Source organism: Schistocerca gregaria, chromosome X (assembly GCF_023897955.1).
Source record: "Schistocerca gregaria isolate iqSchGreg1 chromosome X, iqSchGreg1.2, whole genome shotgun sequence".
Lineage (NCBI taxonomy): Eukaryota > Metazoa > Arthropoda > Insecta > Orthoptera > Acrididae > Schistocerca > Schistocerca gregaria.
Genome location: NC_064931.1, coordinates 573,241,261 through 573,266,878, shown reverse-complemented (window position 1 = coordinate 573,266,878; position 25,618 = coordinate 573,241,261). Strand labels below are relative to the sequence as shown.

General features: G+C 44.5%; 1 protein-coding gene across 2 annotated transcripts in view; it reads right to left on the bottom strand.

Annotated features, from left to right (window-relative positions):
• The window catches only part of LOC126297775 (neogenin), a 218,378-nt gene that overhangs the window by 100,776 nt on the left and 91,984 nt on the right, over positions 1-25,618 (bottom strand). For both annotated transcript variants that reach the window (XM_049988952.1, XM_049988953.1), the window contains exons 11-14: positions 23,987-24,196; positions 11,944-12,235; positions 8,860-9,018; positions 8,571-8,776 (exon numbers count right to left, since the gene is read on the bottom strand). In XM_049988952.1, the coding sequence (XP_049844909.1) occupies positions 8,571-8,776; positions 8,860-9,018; positions 11,944-12,235; positions 23,987-24,196 (867 nt within the window). The remainder of the gene's footprint in view (positions 1-8,570; positions 8,777-8,859; positions 9,019-11,943; positions 12,236-23,986; positions 24,197-25,618) is intronic.

Here is a 25,618-nt window from a genome sequence, read left to right as displayed (position 1 = left end):
CAGTTTATGAACACGTTATGTTGTATAACACTGCATTTGGATTATATGAGCAAGGTTCAGTGTTGATATGAAATAGCATGGTACACACTTAAGAACACTGTTAAGTCAGCTATCAACAAAATTATCACGCTTCTGCCACAAATGTTAATCATACATTGCAGATATACAGTATTTCTTCTTAAAGGTTTTGTGTTGTAAAGGTGGACCAAAATAAGTGAAAGAAACTTCTCCCAAAGCCAAAAAATACTGAAACATTTAGATGTCCGTAAAATAAACACAAAGAAACAATATAATTCGCAGCACTTAACAATCTTGAACATAGAATGCTGCTCACCACAATGGTCTACAACAGAATGAGAACAGCATGTGGGATATTCAGGAGGTTGGGGGGAAAAAAAGGGTGTTGTCACTATTATGTTTATAGAGAATAAATGGGTGGACAACTGATAACCAATGACTGCCTAGGTGGCAGAGCTAAGTTGACAATGAACACAACCTAAAGAAGGCAGTGGCATTACATCTGTGTTTCAGAAATTTGCTAAGCATTATGAATACGAACATCTTACAGAACGCTGGCGAAGGATACTGGAAGCTTTTTGTGCGTACAAAAGTTTCAATAGTTCCATCATTTTTGAGACATTGTTCTTCAACACTAACGAAATTATCGACACAGAGAGTGGAGGAGATATACCATTCACATTGTCTGCTCAGCCCCGAACCCGTTGGCTGTACTACTATAGTCATTTACTAGGCATAATCATTTTGGAGGTATATTCTTGCCATCCTCAAATTTCTGAGCCATGATGCAACTTGCCATTTTGCTCTTTAACAAACATGGCCAAACATGAATGAAATGATAAAGGAGTAGGAGTAGGAGTAGGGGTGGGGGTGGGGGTGGAGGGAGGTTGGGGAAGAATACGACTAAGAAGAAAGGGTTGACCTGGAAATGAACTCCAGCCTTTTGCAACCACAGCCCTGTATGTGGATGTTGAGTTAGTGAGAAACAGTTCAGTCATAAATTATCCAATAAACAATTGTTCATTGAGTTTTATGTGCTTATTATTTATGTTCAGCAATGCACGTGAACTTCTCATAGCAATTTAAGAACATTTGATAATTAAAAATTTAAGATGAATTGGGTAGCTACTGCTATTCACGCCTAGAGAGCATTTTTGTAGTAGCTGTTCGGTCATTACTAGCTGCCTCTGAATACTATATAGTTAACTGTTTACAATAAATAGCTCAAATTTCTCTTTCTCGGCCCGCCACTAAATGTCTATGAAATGCCTTTAAGATTTTTCACATTAATTATGAGTTATCCACAAGAGCTTGTATGGGAGCAATTATTATTTGCAATCATTAATTACACTGCCAACATTCTCCTTAACCTTACCTTACAGATCGCTAGAAACATTTCGAACTTCAGCAGTCTGAGAATGTTAACAAAAACTTCCTTGTTATTTACTGCTTTCCATATTACATTTGTGCAAAACGAAATTTGTTCTCTTCAGTGTCACTATGATTAAAGACTACAACTGAACATGGTCTGTGAAATGTTTTAGTCAAAGGTGATCCTAGTTTACAGTGAAATAATCTTAGATTACCATTTGTACAACACATATTTACAAGTCAAGATTGATCCAGGTTCATTTTCTGTGCTATTGCTTCATACAATATGACCCTATAAGGATTTTTAATTTGGTGGTTTCAAAGAGTAAAGAAATGAAATAAATGCAGATGAAATCATTTTTAAGACATACACTAATACAGGGGTGTTGCAGAACTTTGCTATAATATCTCGTACTGTATGCTGTAAAATGCAGGGTGAAAGCCATATCCTGACCATTCCATGGTTTACTAAATCATTTTGTGTGTTTGCCAGAGTAGTGCAGGCTGTGAATAATTTGTTGTATTCTTCAGTAATTACTATGCTACTGACCATTCTCTGAGGCCAATGTCAGTAAAATTGAGCAGCAGCACTCAGGTAAACCTGTTATATATTTACTGCACATCTAAACAAAATGTGACATACATTCCTCTTCAAGAGAAACTCTTTTAAAAATAGATTTATAGTTGATGTATAGGTGTTTCATCCAGTTACTAATAAGTTATACTTGTGTACACTGAACACACCTATTTAATTTCAAAGCCCCCTTTTTGTATCTCTATACTGAAATCACTCGAAGTGGTAATGTTACAGTTATCAAGTTTCTGATGCTGTTGTTCTGAGAAAAACACATAATCATTCCGTACTCAATGCCTTGCGCTGGCTACAGACTAAACGTATCTAGACGGTACAATGTGTAACTTTCTACGCACGTTGACATTGTTAATCCTAGGTCATATTTTTCCTGTTTCAGCATCCCAAAAATTCAGAAGACAAAATACTATTGGATGTTTAGTTCATTTCATATAATGAACACAGGTACAGAAGAGGGGTGGCTTATTTCCAGTCCAAAAAATTTCTGATCATATCACTGTTCTTGCGTCAACTATGTTTCTGTATTTAGGTAATGATATATTAAATAATAACGCAAATGAAAAAAGGTGAAAAGGAAGAAAATTAGGTAGTATATACAAACATAACGTTCACTCCTCAATGACACTGGCAAAAAGTAGGAGCAGAAAGACACAAACTATGACTTGTATGGTGGTAATGGACTGTTGTATCACACACTGTATTACAAGAGACAAAATTTATTTTATTTGACACTAATCTGTACACTATCAATATTTGCTTTCAGAAGTCAGTGTCAACAGAGGAAGTTTATTTTTCAGCTGCCTCAGAATCTTATTGTTAGTGAAAGTAATGTCTGTGCCTGCATTCACTCAAAAGAATTTATTTTGAATTGTCCTAGGACAGAGATTGTACATCCAAATGCTAATAGAAGCAACATATTATTTCTTCCCACATACTTCTTTTGAAATGACCACAATGAGAAAATAAGATAAAATTGTGCTCGTACAGTGGCTCACCAGCAGGTATTCTCCCCACACCATGTGTGAATGGAACAAGAAAGGGTGGAAAAGACTGTGGTATCAGAAGTATCATTAATGACATCCCATAATGCAGTTTCTACATCTACATCTAAATCCATACTCTGCAAGCCACCTAACGGCGTGTGTCGGAGGGTACCCTGAGTACATCTATCGGATCTCCCTTCTATTCCAGTCTCGTATTGTTCGTGGAAAGGAGGATTGTCGGTATGCCTCTGTGTGGGCTCTAATCTCTCTGATTTTATCCTCATGGTCTCTTCGCGAGATATACGTAGGAGGGAGCAATATACTGCTTGACTCTTCGGTGAAGGTATGTTCTCGAAACTTTAACAAAAGCCCATACCGAGCTACTGAGCGTCTCTCCTGCAGAGTCTTCCACTTTCGCGATTACTAAATGATCCTGTAACAAAGCGCACTGGACCCTCTCCCCCCCCCTATCAACCCCACATGGCACGGATCCCACACTGTCGAGCAGTATTCAAGCACTGGGCGAACAAGTGTAATGTAACCTACTTCCATTGTTTTCGGATTGCATTTCCTTAGGATTCTTCCAATGAATCTCAGTCTGGCATCTGCTTTACCGACGATCAACTTTATATGATCATTCCATTTTAAATCACTCCTAACCCGTACTCCCAGATAATTTATGGAATTCACTGCTTCCAGTTGCTGACCTGCTATTCTGTAGCTAAATGAGGGCTCTATCTTTCTACGTATTCGCGGCACATTACACTTTCCTACATTGAGACTTAATTGCCATTCCCTGCACCATGCGTCAATTCGCTGCAGATCCTCCTGCATTTCAGTACAATTTTCCATTGTTACAACCTCTCGATACACCACAGGATCCCACACTGATGAGCAATACTCAAGTATAGGTGAACGAGTGTTTTGTAAGCCACCTCCTTTGTAGATGGACTACACTTTCTAAGAACCCTCCCAATGAATCTCAACATGGCACCCGCCTTACCAACAATTAATTTTATATGATCATTCCACTCCAGATCGTTCTGTACGCGTACTCCCAGATATTTTACATAAGTAACTGCTACCAGTGTTTGTTCCGCTATCATATAATCATACAATAAAGGATCCTTCTTTCTATGTACTCGCAATACATTACTTTTGTCTATGTTAAGAGTCAGTTGCCACTCCCTGCACCAAGTGCCTATCCGCTGCAGATCTTCCTGCATTTCGCTGCAATTTTCTAATGCTGCAACTTCTCTGTATACTACAGCATCATCTGCGAAAAGGCGCATCGAACTCCCGACACTATCTACTAGGTCATTCATATATATAACAAAAAGCAATGGTCCCATAACAATCCCCTGGGGCATGCCAGAGCTTACTTTAACATCTGTAGACGTCTCTCCATTGAGAACAAAATGCTGTGTTCTGTTTGCTAAAAACTCTTCAATCCAGCCACACAACAGGTCTGATATTCTGTAGGCTCTTACTTTGTTTATCAGGCGACAGTGCGGAACTGTATTGAACACCTTCCGGAAGGCAAGGAAAACGGCACGTGCCTGAGAGGCTGTATCTAATACTTCCTGGGTCTCATGAACAAATAAAGCGAGTTGTGTCTCACACGATCGCTGTTTCCAGAATCCATGTTGATTCCTACAGAGTAGATTCTGGGTTTCCACAAATGACATGATACGTGAGCAAAAAACATGTTCTACAATTCTACAACAGATCATTGGCAGAGATACAGGCCTATAGTTTTGCGCATCTGCTCGACGACCCTTCTTGGAATCTGGTACTACCTGTGCTCTTTTCCAATCATTTGGAACCTTCCATTCCTCTAGAGACTTGTGGTACATGGTTGTTAGAAGGGGGGCAAGTTCTTTCGTGTAGAATCGAATTGGTATCCTGTCAGGTCCAGTGGACGATCCTCTGTTGAGTGATTTCAGATGCTTTTCTATTCCTTGGACACTTATTTCGATGTCAGCCATTTTTTTGTTCGGGCGAGGATTTAGAGAATGAACTGCAGTGAGGTCTTCTTCTGTGAAACAGCTTTGGAAAAAGGTGTTTAGTATTTCAGCTTTATGCGTGTCATCCTCTGTTTCAATGCCATTATCATCCCAGTGCGTCTGGATATGATGTTTCGATCCACTTACTGATTTAACGTAAGACCAGAACTTCCTAGGATTTTCTGTCAAGTTGGTACATAGAATTTTACTTTTGAATTCACTCCTTACACTAACTTTGACATCTTTTAGCTTCTGTTTGTCTGAGAGGTTTTGCCTGTGTTTAAATTTGCAGTGAAGCTCTCTTTGCTTTCACAGTAGTTTCCTAACTTTGTTGTTCAACCACAGTGGGTTTTTCCCATCCCTCACAGTTTTACTTGGCACGTACCTGTCTAAAACACATTTTACGATTGCCTTGAACTTTTTCTATAATCACTCACCAATGTCAGTGTCGGAACAGAAATTTTCATTTTGATCTGTTAGGTAGTCTGAAATCTGCCTCCTATTACTCTTGGTAAACAGCTAAACCTTCCTCCCTGTTTTCATATTCCTATTAACTTCCATATTCAGGGATGCTGCAACAGCCTTATGATCACTGATTCCCTGTTCTGCACATACAGAGTCAAAAAGTTCGGGTCTGTTTGTTATCAGTAGGTCCAAGATGTTATCTTCACGAGTCAGTTCTCTGTTTAATTGCTTGAGGTAATTTTCCGATGGTGCACTCAGTATAATGTCACTCCATGCTCTGTCCCTACCACCTGTCCTAAACATCTGAGTGTCCCAGTCTATATCTGGTAAATTGAAATCTCCACCTAAGACTATAACATGCAGAGGAAATTTATGTGAAATGTATTCCAGACTCTCTCTCAGTTGTTCTGCCACTAGTGCTGCTGAGTTGGGAGCTTGGTAAAAGGAACCAACTATTAACCTAGTTCGGTTGTTGAGTATAACCTCCACCCATAATAATTCGCAGGAACTATCCACTTTTATTTAACTACAGGACAAACTATTACTACTAACAGCGACAAACAAGCCACCACCAGTTGCATGCAATCTATCCTTTCTAAACACCATCTGTCATTGTCTTTAGAACTGGAAAACAATAAAAACGTTGACCACTTCACGGATGATCTCCATGAGCATTTTCCGCACAGAAAATGTGTAGTAATATTCATTTGCATAAACACCCACTAGTATAATTTTATATAATATAGTCAAAATATAGTTTTATATAACTTAGCATTACTATCTACAGCACATATACTGATATTTCATCTTTGATAGCATCATTCAAACTGCTAGACATAACAATTCTTTTCTTGAGACTTCACACCTTTCTGACAAAGATATTCATTAAGTTTGAACATGGATTCCTCCTGCAAACTGATGAAGAAATGTAACCCACTGCTAACAGATAATGCAACAACACACTTATTGGATGTATCATATTTGGGGAACAGCAGGTGTGTAGCTTGCCACATTGATACTCATGGTTTGCACATGTGATAGCAACATTAATGTTCTCCAAATAAATAGACATTAAATCAGATAGAGTCTGTAGAATTTATAGATTGTTTGTTGATGACAGTTGGCTTTATGAAAATAATGTTATGGCTGATTGTAAAAAAAAAAAAAAAAACCTACAGACAGTATTTTTACTTGATTACTGAACAGTGAGAAACAAAAACAAAAGAACAGACCTGATAGCCTCAGATTAAAACATTTGTGGGGAAATTTTGCAGACTGTCATACTGTGTGCCAAGGGGTAAAGCTACAAAGCAATATGAAATGGAATGAACACAAGAAATTAGTAGTACCAAAGGCACATAGAAAGTTTACAATTGCCGAGAGAATTCTGGAAAAAGTGCAGTCCATGTGTTAAGCAACCCACATACAAGATGAGTGCAACCTTATAGATTTGGGAATTTTATCAAGTTACCCAAACAGAAGCAACAAAATTAAAAGATTCTTTGCCAGGATTGGAAGAAATTATTATTGCTCATACAACTGGGTAAGAGAAATGCCCTTGGGTACTGCCTGCATCACATATCTCTTGTACAGATCACGAGAATAACTTAAGAGACACTGTAGTACAGAGGCTGACAGTCAGTCATCTTCCTCTGATTCAATATAGAAATAGCCCAGGACAGGGAGTGACTAATAACAACATTAAATGAACTGTGCAACATACGGTAAGTTGTAGAGTATGTGGACAAATATTAAAATGTTGTCTCAAACAAATTTACAAAAGTTATCTTATTAAATAAAAGTTATAAGACAGTTCTTGGAGCACGTAAATATCTTTGGATTAAGGGAGACCACTCACTGAAAAGCAAAACCATTAAGTTGTTGATAGGCACACACAAAAGCAGGAAAATTTGCTAGCTTTCAGAGTTATCCTTTGATGAGCTAAAGTAAAACAAACACACAGTGCCAATGTTTCATTTCTTGGCAAGTGGAATGGTTGTGGGGGGAAGGGTGAGTGTGGGGGTGGGGTGGGGGAGTAGTGTTGGGTGAGGTAGGGTGGGTAGAGGGAGAGGAAGAGGGAGATGGGAGGCAAGGAGAGGAACTAGGGGGAGGGTGGCTAGTGGCTCAGAGGGAGGCACTCAGTTTACTGGTCAGGAATGCAGGTGGGAGGGATGGCACGTATATTGAACAAGCATGTAATGCACAATTGTCGGGGCTGGTGGGGAGTGGAAACATGAACTGGGAGGGGGTGACAGGATGGAGGAAGGGAAAACTGTTGAGAGGAGGGTGTAGGGAAGGTGGGTTACCTGAGATTGAAGCCAGGTAGGAGCAGAGGGTGTGTTGTAAGGATACCTCTCATCTGTATAGTTCAGAGAAGCTGGTGATGAAGGAGCCACATGGCCTGGTTTGTGAAGCAGCATTTGAAATTAAGCATGATAGGCTCAGCTTTGTGTTGTGTCACTAGGTGGTCAGCTTTGTTGTTGACAACAATTTGGCAATGGCCATTTATTCTTTTGGTTAGCTAGTTTGTATAGCTACCAGTCCCTACAATGTTGCATTACATGCCTAGTCCATATACTTGCTATCTCTCCTGCACTCCTAGCTGGCAAATCGACTGCCTTCCGACAAGCCGCTAGTCACCCACTCCCAGTCCTCTCCTTGCTTCCCAGCTCCTTCTCCGCCTTCCCACCCCACCTGACACTACCCCCACCAACCAGTCCAACTGCAGAGAAATAAAACATTGGCACTATTAGTCCAGCTAGCACCAAGTATGGGGCAGAGTTGTATGTGTGTAGGTGTCTGAGTGAGTGTGTGTGTGTGTGTGGGGGGGAGGGGGGGGGGGGGGGGGAGGGAGAGAGAGAGAGAGAGAGAGAGAGAGAGAGAGAGAGAGAGAGAGAGAGAGAGAGAGAGAGAGAGAGAGAGGAGGGATTGTTAGTCAAACTATAACTCCAAAAGCTAGCAAGTTTTTTTTTCCTGTTGTTTGTGCATATTGGCAACTCAATGTGCTGAGTTTTCAGTGATTGGTCTCCTTTAGTCCAAAAGGATTTATCTTAATAGAAAGATAAAAAACTATCTACTACATGCTAAAATTGAGGTTGTGTTATGTTTCCATCATAACATAATAATGAAACAGACCTGGTTTTTGGATAGTGTTGTATCTGTCCAGTAAACAACAACTGATCTAGAAGATAGAACGATAGCCATAAGCCCAACAGGAGGAACAAGTGGAGTGAGTGGTTCTGGGGCCATCTCTTCTCTCGTTCGTACAGATGTGTAAACAGGTCGACCATCTCCCATTTCATTGTAGGCTCTTAGGCTAATTACATACTCTGAGTTTGGAGCTGAAAAAAGAAACTACAATACAGGCAATAATCTCCAACAGAAATGGTATATGACAGTACTGAGCAGAATACAATAAACCTACCTAGTTGTTCTATAACATAGTATCTTTGTTTGCCATCTAGAAGCTGTGTATATGCATCTGGGATTCCTTTTCCCCAGCCAATAGTATAACCACGTACCATAATATTCTGGTTACGTGGAGGGTTCCATGAGACAGTAATGCTATCTGTCATTGGCCTTGCTGTTGAAACAAAAAAATAATAGATAAAAGCTTTTTCCACTCTTTTAGAAAAACATGATTTGTAATAACAGACACCATTTAAATTGTAAGGAATGTTTTATATAATACTTAATGGCTATTTCACAGAATTGTCCTGAAATTCGAAGAGCAGCCACTGTGTACCCAATCACAGCACTGGTACATGAGCTAAAACCTCCACATTAATCATAGAAACAAAATTTTGGACACTGTTTGGGTGTATTTCTTCCTTACACAAACACACATCTTCAACATGTGTGCACTCTATTTAATTACTTCAGTTTTACTACTACAATTGTTTAACAAAGAGTCCATGGAATTGCAGGATATTATAAATTATAATCTAGGGTAACAATATTAATTGTACAAAAATTACACACTGGACAAAGAAATGAAAAAAATATGGAAGTAATTACTGTAATTTACTGTAATATATGAAAACCAAAGGTCATTATCTTAATAAACACTGTGAAGACCACTAACGGCTCCAACCCTGCAGCAATTTACAAGAGGCCTAGCTGCTCATATGCAGTAATAACAAATAAAAGGTAAGTAAAAAGTAGCATTCAGCATAAGGACCTACTTTGACATCAGAGTAAAAAGTAGACGCTAAAATAATAAAGAGCACTAAACATTCACTACAATCAAAACTTAAGAAAAACAATTTGTACACAATTTATCACCAATACTTTCAATAGCTGAAATACATTTAATACCAGTAGCCATTTATTTGATGTAATGACTTCTGTGAAAGTAATTAAGTAAAAGAGATACTACATTCAGTTACAGAAGACACTTTTTACACAATTATTAAATACTTTTTCTTGAAGCATACATAGACCCAAGGTTTTGGATGCGTTAGATACAGGGTGCATCCGGAAAGTAATATGTTGCATTTTTTTGGTGACGTGACTATACAACACAGAGTGGTTGGAACTGTTGGGCAAGGGGTCCCCAGCAGTAGGTTACTTAACTGTCTCCATGCTCTTGGAAGGTTAGGATGGCTTCTTATGTGAACCTCTACATAGTGGTTCTGTCAAACATATGATGGGAGAAAACTTTAGAGCAACACTATGCAATTAAGTTTTGTGTGAAGCTCAAGAAAATGGTGCAGGTAGCTTCTGGAATGTTTAAGGAAGCCTTCGCGGATTACTGCCTATCCAGTCTGCAGTCGAACAAGTGGCACAAAATGTTTAGAGGAGGTCAGGAGCAGGTCACTGACAAGGCCAGAATAGGACACTCATCAACTTCGTGAACAGATGACCATGTGACTCGTGTGCACCAGTTACTGAATTCTCACGGTGAAATGAGCGTTCACCTGATGTTAGAATTAATTGACTTGCCAAAAACAATTGTTCGTAAGATTGTATAAGATGACTGGGTGATGCAGAAGATTTGTGCATTGTGAAAACAGCACAGCAACAACATGCCGGCTCACACCACATTTGTTGCCGTGGCCTACCTGATCCATATCGGTGTGAATACAGTGCCACAGCTGCCCTATAGTCTGAACATGGCTCCAATGGAATTTTCTTTTTTGTTTACTCGTTTCGATGAATTTTAAGTTATTAAACCTATCTCAGCAATACTTTCTGTTACTTTCCAGACAAACATTGTATAAGAGGTAGATGCATAGCTAACAAATTTCCAGTATGCATCATGACTAATAAGAGACATATACGCGACACAGTGTGTACTTTGAATAAAAAGGTTTAAAGGCTATAAAGCTATGCAAACAAAGTGAGAGGGGGGAGATTGGAGAAAGAAAGAGGAAAAGGAAGGAAGGAAGGAAGAGAATCTTCATAATAGTATAATCTATAAGTGGCATCAAGAACAAAATAAGATTATAAAAACAAAACCATATTTTCATTTCTGAGAACATCAACATTGGCAGAGAGAATAACAGTGAATAGAGAAAGAAAAATAAGGAAGAAAAAGCTAATAGTAGTAATGCATACAAGATTCCGAGAAAGTAGAATAAGTGAAGAATGTCATTCTGAACTTAAAAAGTTATCACTGAGCATGAAATCAAATAGGTCTCCAGAGAAAGTTCCATATCCACAGTTGTTTACAATATAGATTACTGAGATAAGGTATCTTATGCATCTAACCACGAGTGTTTGTAGATAGTGCTTTTATCTACAGATGGTGGAATCCTATGAAAATTCTTGTGAAATTCATGAGGATTGAAATCAATAGTTTGTGCAATGACTAAGAGCTGTCACTTACTATTAATGAATACAAAAATAAAGTGGATTTTGTTTTCACTATTGTTATATTAAAAACACTTTCTGATGTAAACAATTTTTGGTTCCATTCACAATTTTGTGTTTTCCTTTCCTCACATATGTGCCACGAAGGAGCTGTGCATAGTTGTTCTATGAAGTTCATACACAGTATTCTTGATAAATGCAAGCACATTTCATTACATGCATTCAGTATTTTCAAAAATGTAGATATACTCTGTGCATTTGCTGTCTGCAGCATTGCAAACTGCTGTAGTGCACTCTTCTGTTTTTTGATAAACCATTAAATCCTAGGGGAACTTGTGGAAAAAAAAGTATTTTAAACCTAACAATAGCAAAAACAACAATAATAAACATATTCAGAAGTATTTCATCAGATACCTTTATACACTTGTAGCAAGAAGCAAAATATGCATTACAAGCTCCTATGGATGTTCAGAAAATAAAATAAGTTGAAAAGTGTCTAGCAATCATACATACAGTGTTTTATTTAGTTGCAACAATGGCTCTTGTACAATGTGAAGATACTAATAACCATTCTGGAATTAATAAATAGCAGAAGATACATAAAATGATGTAATATACAGCTAGTTTGCACTCACTAACAATGAGAGCTATATGATGAGAGGTCTTTGAATCTATTTTTAGTGGTGATACCAACCTTTGAGTCCCACAGGTGTGTCCGGTACTTGTGATTCATCCAGATCATTCTCAAATGTCTCAGTAGTGTGCCACTCAGTTGGTGGACTTGAACCATTTACATTTAGAGCCCAAAGTCGCACCTGATATACAGACCGCCTGTCAAGATTTATTAGTGCATAGAGTCGCCTGTCACCAGGTGTTGTGACAGTGTCACCACGTTTGCGGTCTTTTTTACGATATCTCAACTTGTAACCTGTGATTATTCCATTCTGACTTTCTCTGGGAGGCGGTTCCCATCGTACAATAACACTCTGTAAAACAGAGAGAGGTCATAACATTGATTAGCAAATGTGGCAGGAAGCCCATCAGCTTGTATTTATATGATTTTTCTAAGAAGAAGAAGAAAACAACTACTTTCCAATACTATAAATCAGCAGATTTAGGAAAAGAAAAGAAAGAGAAAACACGCTCCCCCCCTCAATGCAGACACAAACTATTTAGCAATGATTATTGCTACACAAGGTAATTAGTTTACAACCTAACATCCAATTGATGTCAGCATCTTAAATGCTGCAATAGGTTGCTGTATTTCTCAAGGGATAACTTAACAGCTTATCAAACTATGTTTCTGATTTGACTTAGCACCTTACAAAGACACTGAAAGAGTCATATAGTGCTTTAAAGGTATTTATACCTACACCCTTGTATAAAGTGGTAAAGCTCAGTTTAATGCAAAGATATTTCATCTTCCAGAAAGTTTCTTATTTTCTCCTGCCAACTTTGCTAACACAGAACACTCAGTTTTGTTTCATTTCTTCCTTTACTAAGATACATGCAAAAGCAACACTGTTGTATTAACCCAGCTTCACAACTCTATTACACAATGCTACCTATATTTGATGCATTACCTACTGCAGCACACAATACAAAGGAGTGCTGACCAGTTACTTGTTTATGGATCCAAACATCAGATGGCACAAAATACAACAACATAGAAGCAAGGTGATACCGAGACAGCAGTAATGTCCTGGGCCGGAGTAGTGTTGCAGATCCATAGTGTAATGAACAGCAAAGTCCAAACAAAATAGTGTATCTAAATTTTGCATGCGACATGATATGATGGCATTGAATGTTGAGACAAAGAATATTGACTGCAGGAACCTAACATGGCATCTGAGTGGCAGTAGAGTTGGCCATGATGGAGCCAATCACAACCAGCAGCAGAACTTGCATAAAGGGTGCTTGGGAGTCCTGAAAGGAGAGAGGCAATGTCTCAAAAGAGCAAGGGGATGCCAAAGTATGAGATAACAGGGGCAGCATAACGAGCAGCGAGCTGGTCCCACAAGTGGAATGTAACAGAGGGAAGAAAGGTTGACTCCACAACAAAGAGAGAGAAGAAAGTGATAAAAGCATCGGACTAGGAGAGGACAAGACCTTGTTGGCAACAGTCCTCGTTGATGGCAAAGGCTACAAAAGATTATTCGAGCCAATCAACGAAGGCAGATCACAGCTCTAAAGTGTAATTGAAAATGCAAAGTGTCTGAAGTCGTTGTGTCCATGTTTGGTGATGGGTCACAGCTGGGTGGGGGTGAGCTGCTGAAGTAGAAGTGCAGCAGCGGGCCATGGTGAAGGTTTGCCTGCCTGTCTCTGAATCAGTACCTCAGTCAGGAACTCGTCAGTAAGTTTATGTCTTTCCATCTGCTGACCAATCAGCTGTGGCAGAACAGCTGCCAGGTGGTTTGTACATGGTGACTGGAAAGAAGGGAAAACAAAAATGTACTGATTGCCATACAAAACATAGAAGACCAAGTTCCACTTCTTATAGAAACGTTCACAGTCCACGTACCACTGCACTAAGGAATTCAAGGTCCTAGCAGACAATCAATGTTCACAGTTCTAAAAAGTGTACAAAAAATTGTCACAGGCTGGATGATAGAACACATGCAAAGTTCAAAGGGCCTGAAGCTGAGTTCGCACTCAGCAACTGTGAGGACCGTAGTCTGAAATGCACAAAAGATAGGAAATCCCAAGAATCATGAAGTCAGTACTGTGAAAAACATCGTAAAACCAATAATCCTCATCGTCAACTACATCACACAATACAAAAGAATGCAGAACAGTTCCCTTTTTATGGAGCCAAATGCCAGACAGCACAGAATACAACAACAGGGAAGCAATAACTCAAGGCGATCCTTAATCAGTAACAACATTCTAGACCAGCATAGCATTGCAGATCTGTAGCATAACCAAGAACAAAGTTCAAACAGTTTAGTGTATCTGAACCTCACATGCAATCCAGTACGAGTGGAGTAATGTCAAGATGAAGAGTGACGACTCCAAAAATAGTCTTACAATGTATATTTATTGTCGCATCACCACTAAAGACAGTAATAACACAAATAATAGTCCCTGATCAGAGGTATATATATCTCAAAGTCTAAAATCAAACAATGGAAAATCCTGGATGGAATGTAACAATATCATGAGAAGGAAAGTTGCTACTCACCATATAGCAGAGATGCTGTGTTGCAGATAGGCACAACAAACAGAGTTCCACACTTAAAGGTTTCGGCCAATCGCCTTTGTCAACAATAGGCGCGCGCGCGTGTGTGTGTGTGTGTGTGTGTGTGTGTGTGTGTGTGTGTGTGTGTGTGTGTGTGTGTGTGTGTGTGTGAATTGTTGACAAAGGCCATTGACCGAAACCTGTAAGTGTGAAACTCTTTTTGTTGTGCCTATCTGCGACTCAGTGTCTATGCTGTAGCAACTCTCTGTAAACATGATTGCTGAGCCACAGACAGGCACATAAAAAAGACTATCACATTCTTACAACTAAATTTTTGGCCATAGCCTTGGTCAGAACACTAGAGCCCACACACATTCATGAAATCACTCAGACACACCTCAGCACACATGACTGTTGTCTCCACCCGCTGTGTCAACAATCTCTGAGAATCAGAACCAAACAAACCACTCCTCATGCCTCCCTGCCCCTCATTGGCAGTTACTAGGCTAGCAGCAAGTAGTGGTGGCAGCACTGACTGCAAGGTGAGTGGAGGGAAGGGAATGAGAGAAGCAGTAAGAATGAGAGAGTAGGTAATCATCGCACATACTCAGCTGCGCCCAGCCAGCGGTGAAGCATAACATCTCAGCAAACAAACAATTTTCTGATATTGTGGTAACCCTGGCTATGGGAGAAGTGTTAGGCAGGAAGAAATGTCAGTAGGTTTTCAAATGAAGATAGTTTGTGATACCAGTGATGAAGACGACGATTAAAACTACCAATAACACAGAGCTAGTGAGCAACACAGGGAGTGAAAATAAAAATTGAGGTAAACCTTCTTTTTGTTTATTTCTCCTTTTATTATCAAAATCTAAACAATCAATAATAGCAGAAGTTTAGAATAAGTATAATGCCAACTTTTCAGTGACATACTTTAGATCCATAAAACAGTTACTAATTTTCATTAGTACGACTATGTTGAAAATAAATTGTCTCAAGAGGCCTCTTAAAAAAAAAAGGGCGTCGTGTTAAGTTTAGGGTAGTCTTATACTTAGGCAAATATGGTTTATGAATGATAAAAATATAGGTAAAAACATCTGAATTTTTTTTTGTAGACTTTAAAAGTGAACCATATGAACACACACAGTGGATCATAGAGAATCAAGCTTCAGGCATTTCTTCAATCCAAAATGTTCACCTTCAGCGATAAAAAAAAAAAAAACCAATAAGGGGGGTAGGGCGTCAAATGGACCGACTTGGAGCAGGAAAGGCACCACAGGACATTTTAATTTCCAGTCTATTCTTTTACAAATAAATTCATAAAACTTTGTCAGCATGACCAGGAAGGATTCAGAATTCACACTCATAGTAGTTGAAGTTTGAAAACATAACGAAATAATTTTTTTTTACATGTGAAATTTCATCATTTTTTTCACTTACTAATGGCAGTATTTGTTGCTATAGGTACACTTTTCTTCATAAGTAAGAGAGATTCTTCGATGAATTGTGCACAGCATACAAACCATACTTAAAGGAGTATGAAACTGTAGAATTTTTGATCTATTAAAAACTGTGGTAAAAATTGAGGTAATTAACTATAAAATTTGTGTTTTTCCTAAACATGAAGTTTAAAATATAACAGTTCATTTGTTTTTTCATAAATTGAATAAATTCTACAGTTTCATACACCTGTGAGTATCGTATGTGTGATGTGCAAAATTCATCGAAGAATCTCTCTAACTTATGAAGAAAAGTGTACCTACAGCAACAAATGCAGCTATTAGTAAGTGAAAAAATGATAAAATTACACACGTAAAATTTTTTTATTTTGTTGTTTTCGAACTTCCACTGCAATGAGTGTGAATCCTGAATCCTTCCTGGTGATGCTGACAAAGTTTTATGAATTCATTTGTAAAAGTATAGACACTGAAAATTAAAATGTCCTGTGATGCCTCTCCTATTCCATGTCGGCCCGTTTGACGTCCTACCCCCCTTAACGCACTAATACATCACTGGACGATATGCCCCAGCATTAACAGACATATATATTCTGGTTCACAGAAGAAATTTTGTGTTGAGGTCCTGTTTTCTATAGTTTTGCTATCCAATCTATCATTTCATACGTGTTAAACAGACACTACCCATGAAATATCATGACAATGGCAGTGACAAAGCAGAGGGGGAGCAAAGAGTGAGGGGGAGGGAAGATGGAGGACGGTGGGAGGGCAAGGGAAGATGGAGGAGGGTGGGAGGGTAAGGGAAAATGGAGAAGGATGAGAGGAGAGGGAAGAGTGAGGAAGGGGTGGGGAGGGAGAAGGATGAGGGAGGGGAGGGAGAGGGATGAGGGAGTGGAGGGGGAGGGGTGGGGAAGGGGTAGGGAAGGGGGAGGAGAGCAGTGGTGAGGCAGTAGGGAAGGGGGAGGAGAGCAGTGGTGAGGCAGTAGGGAAGGGGGAGGAGAGCAGTGGTGAAGCAGTAGGGAAGAGGGAGGGGCAGAGGATTGAGGGAGGGGAGAAGAGAGATGCAGGGGCAGAGGATTGAGGGAGGGGAGAAGAGAGATGCAGGGGCAGAGGATTCAGGGAGGGGAGAAGAGGGAGGCAGGGGGAGAGGATTGAGGGGAGAAGAGGGAGGCAGGGGGAGAGGATTGAGGGGGGAAGAGGGAGGCAGGGGGGGTTGATTGAGGGAGGGGGGAAGAGGGAGGTGGGGGGGTTGATTGAGGGAGGGGGTAAGAGGGAGGCAGGGGGAGATGATTGAGGGAGGGGGGAAGAGGGAGGCAGGGGGAGATGATTGAGGGGAGAGGGAAAGAGGGAGGCAGGGGGAGAGGACTGAGGGGAGAGGGAAAGAGGGAGGCAGGGGGAGAGGACTGAGGGGAGAGGGAAAGAGGGAGGCAGGGGGAGAGGACTGAGGGGAGAGGGAAAGAGGGAGGCAGGGGGAGAGGACTGAGGGGAGAGGGAAAGAGGGAGGCAGGGGGAGAGGACTGAGGGGAGAGGGAGAGAGGGAGGCAGGGGGAGAGGACTGAGGGAGAGGGAGAGAGGGAGGCAGGGGGAGAGGACTGAGGGAGAGGGAGAGAGGGAGGCAGGGGGAGAGGACTGAGGGAGAGGGAGAGAGGGAGGCAGGGGGAGAGGATTGAGGGAGAGGGAGAGAGGGAGGCAGGGGGAGAGGATTGAGGGAGAGGGAGAGAGGGAGGCAGGGGGAGAGGATTGAGGGAGAGGGGGAGAGGGAGGCAGGGGGAGAGGATTGAGGGAGAGGGAGAGAGGGAGGCAGGGGGAGAGGATTGAGGGAGAGGGAGAGAGGGAGGCAGGGGGAGAGGATTGAGGGAGAGGGAGAGAGGGAGGCAGGGGGAGAGGATTGAGGGAGAGGGAGAGAGGGAGGCAGGGGGAGAGGATTGAGGGAGAGGGAGAGAGGGAGGCAGGGGGAGAGGATTGAGGGAGAGGGAGAGAGGGAGGCAGGGGGAGAGGATTGAGGGAGAGGGAGAGAGGGAGGCAGGGGGAGAGGATTGAGGGAGAGGGAGAGAGGGAGGCAGGGGGAGAGGATTGAGGGAGAAGGAGAGAGGGAGGCAGGGGGAGAGGATTGAGGGAGAGGGAGAGAGGGAGGCAGGGGGAGAGGATTGAGGGAGAGGGAGAGAGGGAGGCAGGGGGAGAGGATTGAGGGAGAGGGAGAGAGGGAGGCAGGGGGAGAGGATTGAGGGAGAGGGAGAGAGGGAGGCAGGGGGAGAGGATTGAGGGAGAGGGAGAGAGGGAGGCAGGGGGAGAGGATTGAGGGAGAGAGGGAGGCAGGGGGAGAGGATTGAGGGAGAGAGGGAGGCAGGGGGAGAGGATTGAGGGAGAGAGGGAGGCAGGGGGAGAGGATTGAGGGAGAGAGGGAGGCAGGGGGAGAGGATTGAGGGAGAGAGGGAGGCAGGGGGAGAGGATTGAGGGAGAGGGAGGCAGGGGGAGAGGATTGAGGGAGACAGAGAGAGAGGGAGGCAGGGGGAGAGGATTGAGGGAGACGGAGAGATAGGGAGGCAGGGGGAGAGGATTGAGGGAGACGGAGAGATAGGGAGGCAGGGGGAGAGGATTGAGGAAGAGGGAGAGAGGGAGGCAGGGGGAGAGGATTGGGGGAGAGAGGGAGGCAGGGGGAGAGGATTGGGGGAGAGAGGGAGGCAGGGGGAGAGGATTGGGGGAGAGAGGGAGGCAGGGGGAGAGGATTGGGGGAGAGAGGGAGGCAGGGGGAGAGGATTGGGGGAGAGAGGGAGGCAGGGGGAGAGGATTGGGGGAGAGAAGGAGGCAGGGGGAGAGGATTGAGGGAGAGGGGGAGAGAGGGAGGCAGGGGGAGAGGATTGAGGGAGAGGGGGAGGCAGGGGGAGAGGATTGAGGGAGAGGGGGAGAGAGGGAGGCAGGGGGAGAGGATTGAGGGAGAGGGGGAGAGAGGGAGGCAGGGGGAGAGGATTGAGGGAGAGGGGGAGAGAGGGAGGCAGGGGGAGAGGATTGAGGGAGAGGGGGAGAGAGGGAGGCAGGGGGAGAGGATTGAGGGAGAGGGGGAGGCAGGGGGAGACGATTGAGGGAGAGAGGGAGGCAGGGGGAAAGGATTGAGGGAGGCAGGGGGAGAGGATTGAGGGAGGCAGGGGGAGAGGATTGAGGGAGAGGGACAGAGGGAGGCAGGGGGAGAGGATTGAGGGAGAGGGACAGAGGGAGGCAGGGGGAGAGGATTGAGGGAGAGGGACAGAGGGAGGCAGGGGGAGAGGATTGAGGGTGAGGGGGAGAGAGGGAGGCAGGGGGAGAGGATTGAGGGAGAGAGGGACAGAGGGAGGCAGGGGGAGAGGATTGAGGGAGAGAGGGACAGAGGGAGGCAGGGGGAGAGGATTGAGGAAGAGGGAGGCAGGGAGAGAGGATTGAGGAAGAGGGAGAGAGGGAGGCAGGGGGAGAGGATTGAGGAAGAGGGAGAGAGGGAGGCAGGGGGAGAGGATTGAGGAAGAGGGAGAGAGGGAGGCAGGGGGAGAGGATTGGGGGAGAGAGGGAGGCAGGGGGAGAGGATTGGGGGAGAGAGGGAGGCAGGGGGAGAGGATTGGGGGAGAGAGGGAGGCAGGGGGAGAGGATTGGGGGAGAGAGGGAGGCAGGGGGAGAGGATTGGGGGAGAGAGGGAGGCAGGGGGAGAGGATTGGGGGAGAGAGGGAGGCAGGGGGAGAGGATTGGGGGAGAGAGGGAGGCAGGGGGAGAGGATTGGGGGAGAGAAGGAGGCAGGGGGAGAGGATTGAGGGAGAGAGGGAGGCAGGGAGAGAGGATTGGGGGAGAGGATTGAGGGAGAGAGGGAGGCAGGGGGAGAGGATTGAGGGAGAGAGGGAGGCAGGGGGAGAGAGGGAGGCGGGGGAGAGGATTGAGGGAGAGGGGGAGAGAGGGAGGCAGGGGGAGAGGATTGAGGGTGAGGGGGAGAGAGGGAGGCAGGGGGAGAGGATTGAGGGAGAGAGGGACAGAGGGAGGCAGGGGGAGAGGATTGAGGGAGAGAGGGACAGAGGGAGGCAGGGGGAGAGGATTGAGGAAGAGGGAGGCAGGGAGAGAGGATTGAGGAAGAGGGAGAGAGGGAGGCAGGGGGAGAGGATTGAGGAAGAGGGAGAGAGGGAGGCAGGGGGAGAGGATTGAGGAAGAGGGAGAGAGGGAGGCAGGGGGAGAGCATTGAGGGAGAGGGAGGCAGGGGGAGAGGATTGAGGGAGACAGAGAGAGAGGGAGGCAGGGGGAGAGGATTGAGGGAGACGGAGAGATAGGGAGGCAGGGGGAGAGGATTGAGGGAGACGGAGAGAGAGGGAGGCAGGGGGAGAGGATTGAGGGAGACGGAGAGAGAGGGAGGCAGGGGGAGAGGATTGAGGGAGAGGGGGAGAGAGGGAGGCAGGGGGAGAGGATTGAGGGAGACAGAGAGAGGGAGGCAGGGGGAGAGGATTGAGGGAGACAGAGAGAGGGAGGCAGGGGGAGAGGATTGAGGGAGACGGAGAGAGGGAGGCAGGGGGAGAGGATTGAGGGAGACGGAGAGAGGGAGGCAGGGGGAGAGGATTGAGGAAGAGGGAGAGAGGGAGTCAGTGGGAGAGGATTGAGGAAGAGGGAGAGGGAGAGGGAGAGAGGGAGTCAGTGGGAGAGGATTGAGGAAGAGGGAGAGGGAGAGAGGGAGGCAGGGGGAGAGGATTGAGGAAGAGGGAGAGGGGGAGGCAGGGGGAGAGGATTGAGGAAGAGGGAGGCAGGGGGAGAGGATTGAGGAAGAGGGAGAGAGGGAGGCAGGGGGAGAGGATTGAGGAAGATGGAGGCAGGGGGAGAGGATTGAGGAAGAGGGAGAGAGGGAGGCAGAGGGAGAGGATTGAGGAAGAGGGAGAGAGGGAGGCAGGGGGAGAGAATTGAGGAAGAGGGAGAGAGGGAGGCAGGGGGAGAGAATTGAGGAAGAGGGAGAGAGGGAGGCAGGGGGAGAGGATTGAGGGAGGCAGGTGGAGAGGATTGAGGGAGCGGGAGAGGATTGAGGGAGGCAGGTGGAGAGGATTGAGGGAGCGGGAGAGGATTGAGGGAGAGGGAGGCAGGTGGAGAGGATTGAGGGAGAGGGAGAGGATTGAGGGAGAGGATTGAGGGAGAGGGGGAGGCAGGGGGAGAGGATTGAGGGAGAGGATTGAGGGAGAGGATTGAGGGAGAGGGGGAGAGGGAGGCAGGGGGAGAGGGAGGCAGGGGGAGAGGATTGAGGGAGAGGGGGAGAGGGATGCAGGGGGAGAGGATTGAGGGGGAGTGGGATGCAGGGGGAGAAGAACGAGGGAGAGGGGGAGAGGGAGGCAGGGGGAGAGGGAGGCAGGGGGAGAGGGAGGCAGGGGGAGAGGGTAAGGGGAAAGGGTATGGGTTGGGAGGTGGAGGGAGAGGGGAAGGGGTTGGGAGTAGGAGGGAGAGGAGAAGGGGTTGGGAGGTGGTGTGTGAGGGGAAGGGAGGAGGAGGTGGAGGGAGAGGAAGAGGGAGAAGGGGTACGGAGGAGGAGGTGGAGGGAGAGGAAGAGGGGGAAGGGGTAGGTAGGAGGTGGTGGAGGGAGGGGGAGAAAGGGGTAGGGAGGAGGAGGTGCAGAGAAAGGGGGAAGGTGTAGGGAAGAGGAGGAAGTGCTACGGTGGGTGAGGTGTAGTTGGGGCAGGAGAGGGAGTAGGAAGAGTGCGTTGGAGAGGCAGTAGGAAGAGTGCGTTGGAGAGGGAGTAGGAAGAGTGCGCTGGAGAGGGAGTAGGAAGAGTGCATTGGAGAGGGAGTAGGGAGAGTGCATTGGAGAGGGAGTAGGGAGAGTGCGTTGGAGAGGGAGTAGGAAGAGTGCATTGGAGAGGGAGTAGGGAGAGTGCATTGGAGAGGGAGTAGGGAGAGTGCGTTGGAGAGGGAATAGGGAGAGAGCGTTGGAGAGGGAGTAGGGAGAGTGCGTTGGAGAGGGAGTAGGGAGAGTGCATTGGAGTGTGGGAGTGGAGAGGATAGGGGTAGGGTGGGTGACATGGAGTGCGGGATGGGAAGGGTGAGGAGGAGGATGGGAGGGAGGGAGGGAGGGGAGGGGAGGGTGAGGGGAAGCATAAACCACCTATGCCTATGGATACTGGCACTGTCAGCTGAGAAAAATCTTATCATCTTAGTGTAATCAAAACCGTCGTTGTACAACAAACATATCATACAATATTATGAAAAGGAAAGTTGCTACTCGCCATATAGCAGAAGAGAGGCACAAGAAGAAGACTGTCACAAATAAAGCTTAAAGCTTTCGGCCAGTAAGGCCTTCATCGAAAATAGACCACACACACACACACACACACACACACACACACGACTGCAGTCTCAGGCAACTGAGGCCACACAGCAAACAACAGCACCAGTGCATGATGGGAGTAGTGACTGGGTGGGGATAACGTGGAGGCTGGGGCAGAGAGGGGGAGGGACAGAATGGTGGGAGTGGCGGACAGTGAAGTGCTGCAGGTTCCACAGAGAGCAGGCGAGAGGTAGAGGGGGGCGGGGGGGGGGGGGGGGTAGCAGAAAAGGAGAGAACTAAAACGACTCGGTGGAATGAGTGCTGTGTAGTGCTGGAATGGAAATAGGGAAGGGGTTGGATGGGTGAGGACAATGACTAAAAGTTGTGGCCAGGTGGGTTATGGGAACATAGAATATATTGCAGGGAAAGTTCGCACCTGCGCAGTTCAGAAAAGCTGATGGTGGTGGGAAGGATCCATATGGCACAGGCTGTGAAGCAGTCATTGAAATGAAGGATGTCATGTTTGGCAGCATGCTCGGCAACAGGGTGGTCCATTTATTACTTGGCCACAGTTTGTCTGTGGCCATTCATGTGGGCAGACAGCCTGTTGGTTGTCATGCCCACATAGACTGCAGCTTAGCTTGTATATCACATGACTGGTTTCACAGGTAGCCCTGCCTTTGATGAGATAGGTGGTATCAGTGACCGGACTGGAGTAGGTGGTGACAGGAGAATGTACGGGACAGGTCTTGCATCTAGGCGTGTGAGCCATGATGTAAGGGATTGGGAGCAGGGGCTGTGTAAGGATGGACGAGTATATTGTGTAGGTTCGGTGGAGGGCAGAAAAGCACTGTACGAGGGGTGGCAAGGATAGTGGGCAGGACATTTCTCATTTCAGGGCAGGACAAGAGGTAGTCGAAACCCTGGCGGAGGATGTAATTCAGTTGCTCCAGTTCTGGGTGGTACTGAGTTACGAGGAGAATACTCCCCTGTGGCTGGACAGTGGCACTTTGGGAGGTGGTTGGAGACTGGAAAGATAAGGCACGGGAGATTTGCTTTGTACAAGGTTTGGAGAATAATTACAGTCTGTGAATGCTTTAATGATACCCTCGGTATATTTCGAGAGGGACTGCTTGTCACTGCAGATGCGATTATAATGGGTGGCTAAGCTGCATGAAAGGGATTTCTTGGCAGGTGGCAGCAGTCATCTATTTTTGATGAAAGCCTTACTGGCCAAAAGCTTTATTTGTGACAGTTGTTCTCTTGAGTCTATCTGTTACTCAGCATCTCTGCTATATGGCGAGTGGCAACTTTCCTTTTCTTTATATTGTTATGTTCCATCCTGGTTTTTCCATTGTTTGAAATACATCATACAATGTCATGAAGTACATTCTGAGAAAGAGCACAGACTGTATTTGGATACCAGATTTCATTTTCGTAAAATAAATACAACAAGAATTTTACAGCTTTACAGTGGAAAACTGCCACTAACTACAATTTTGGACAAAATCAATCCATATCATTCATGAGTAGACCAATGAGAGTCCGTACAAACAGCCATACACTGTGATGGTGGCAGTGACAGCATTATTATTATTATTATTATTATTATTATTATTATTATTAGTAGTAGTAGTAGTAGTAGTAGTAGTAGTACTGCATTGGTTAGTAGCACTGAGCAGAAAACACAAGACAAAGCTACCACAAGTAGTGAAGCTATAACACTTTTACAGTTCACTTGCTAATGCACACAACATAGCTGCTCTTCACAGAAATAACAATTAACTTTGAAATCAAAAAGTGGGTGAGAGAGAGAGAGAGAGAGAGAGAGAGAGAGAGAGAGAGAGAGAGAGAGACATACGGTAGAACTGCTTGCTTCCAGTGTGACGTTTTGGGGTGGCTCTGTTGGCACATCAGACAATGTCCTTGCTGTTTTCTCTTCTGTACTTGACCCTGGGCCATTCTGATTAACGGCAACAACCCAAACACTGTACTCGGTAAACTTATTGAGATCAGTCAGCTCATACTGCAAGTCTGGTGTAACAATGTGGTGCTCTTCTACCGAACCTTCCTGAAAGCATAACTGATTATATTACAATAAATTTCATACATCATCTTATAAATATATTCACACATTATCCTATAGTAAAAGTAAGATTTTTTAGCTCTTGTGGTCTAAATATACAGATACACTCTGCTAATCACTGGGAAGTCCTTGGTGGACTTTACAAATGCACTGCCCATACCCAGAACTCTTCTAACAAATTTAGGTCTTCCATTTTTTATTTTTTTATTTTTTTACATACTACTTATTTCATGTGTTCACCAATTTTGTATCTCTTCTTAGTATTAACCCTAAAATATTTAAATGATGTTATGTATTCTACAAGTTTTCCACTAATTCTGCAATTTGATACTCTTTCTTTGTCATGGACATTACCTTGCACTTACCATGTGCAGGAGGGATAGTCTGACTTTTAACTATCACCACAAAAAATAAAGTTAGTTAGTTAGTTAGTTTGTTTGAAATCCTAGTAAATACTGAAATCGCTATGCTGAAGTGCTGCAGCACATTGGGGGTGGGAGGGGTGGGGGTGGGGGCGCACCCCACTGATAAACTGGACTACCAAGCAGTAATTGGTTTCCAGCAGCAACAAAAATATAGCTGTATTAGACCAATTCAGATGAATTATTTAGTGTTAGTGGGTGAGAGATCTGGAGAGTGTGCTGGCCAGGGCAACAGTCATACTCTCTCTGTATCAATTCATGTCAACACAACTTGCGCAACATGCACCCTTACATTGTCTTTCTGAAAGATACTGTCATGGATATCTCAAAGATTAGGCACAACCTCCAGCCTAAACACGCCAGAAATGCAGCAGCTGTTGTACAAACAATCAGCCATGTGAACAACAGAGCTACGTGACTGAGTAATGCACCCAACACCACCAAATACCATCACACCAGGTGTTGAACCTGCATGACAATAACAAATGCAATATGGCAACATTTGTTCTCCTTAAGAGCCTCCAAACAAAGATATTTCGACTGTGATGTTGTACATAACACTGGATCTAAAGTGAAAACATGATGAAGTGCCACTCCTGCTCATTGTTGGAGCATCTCTTTTGGCTGTTGTGTCAAGGGAAATCACAAAAATGGCCACCATGTTGACTATACATGACACACTGTCACACTGTCCGTGTGGATATATTTCCTAATACAAACAAGTCCACTTCCTGACTCATAATCTCAGAAACAAAAAATGTTCATCTGTGATTTCTGCATGAGAAACCAACTGCACAATCTTTCCTTACATACAGAATGTAGATGGCATTACTCACCGCCTAGTTTCTGGGGTTATGCTAAAACACGTGTCAGTTGCATATTGAGGGTTGGGTTGGGTTCTTTGGGGAAGGAGACCAGACAGTGAGGTCATCGGTCCCATCGGATTAGGGAAGGATGGGGAAGGAAGTCAGCCGTGCCCTTTCAA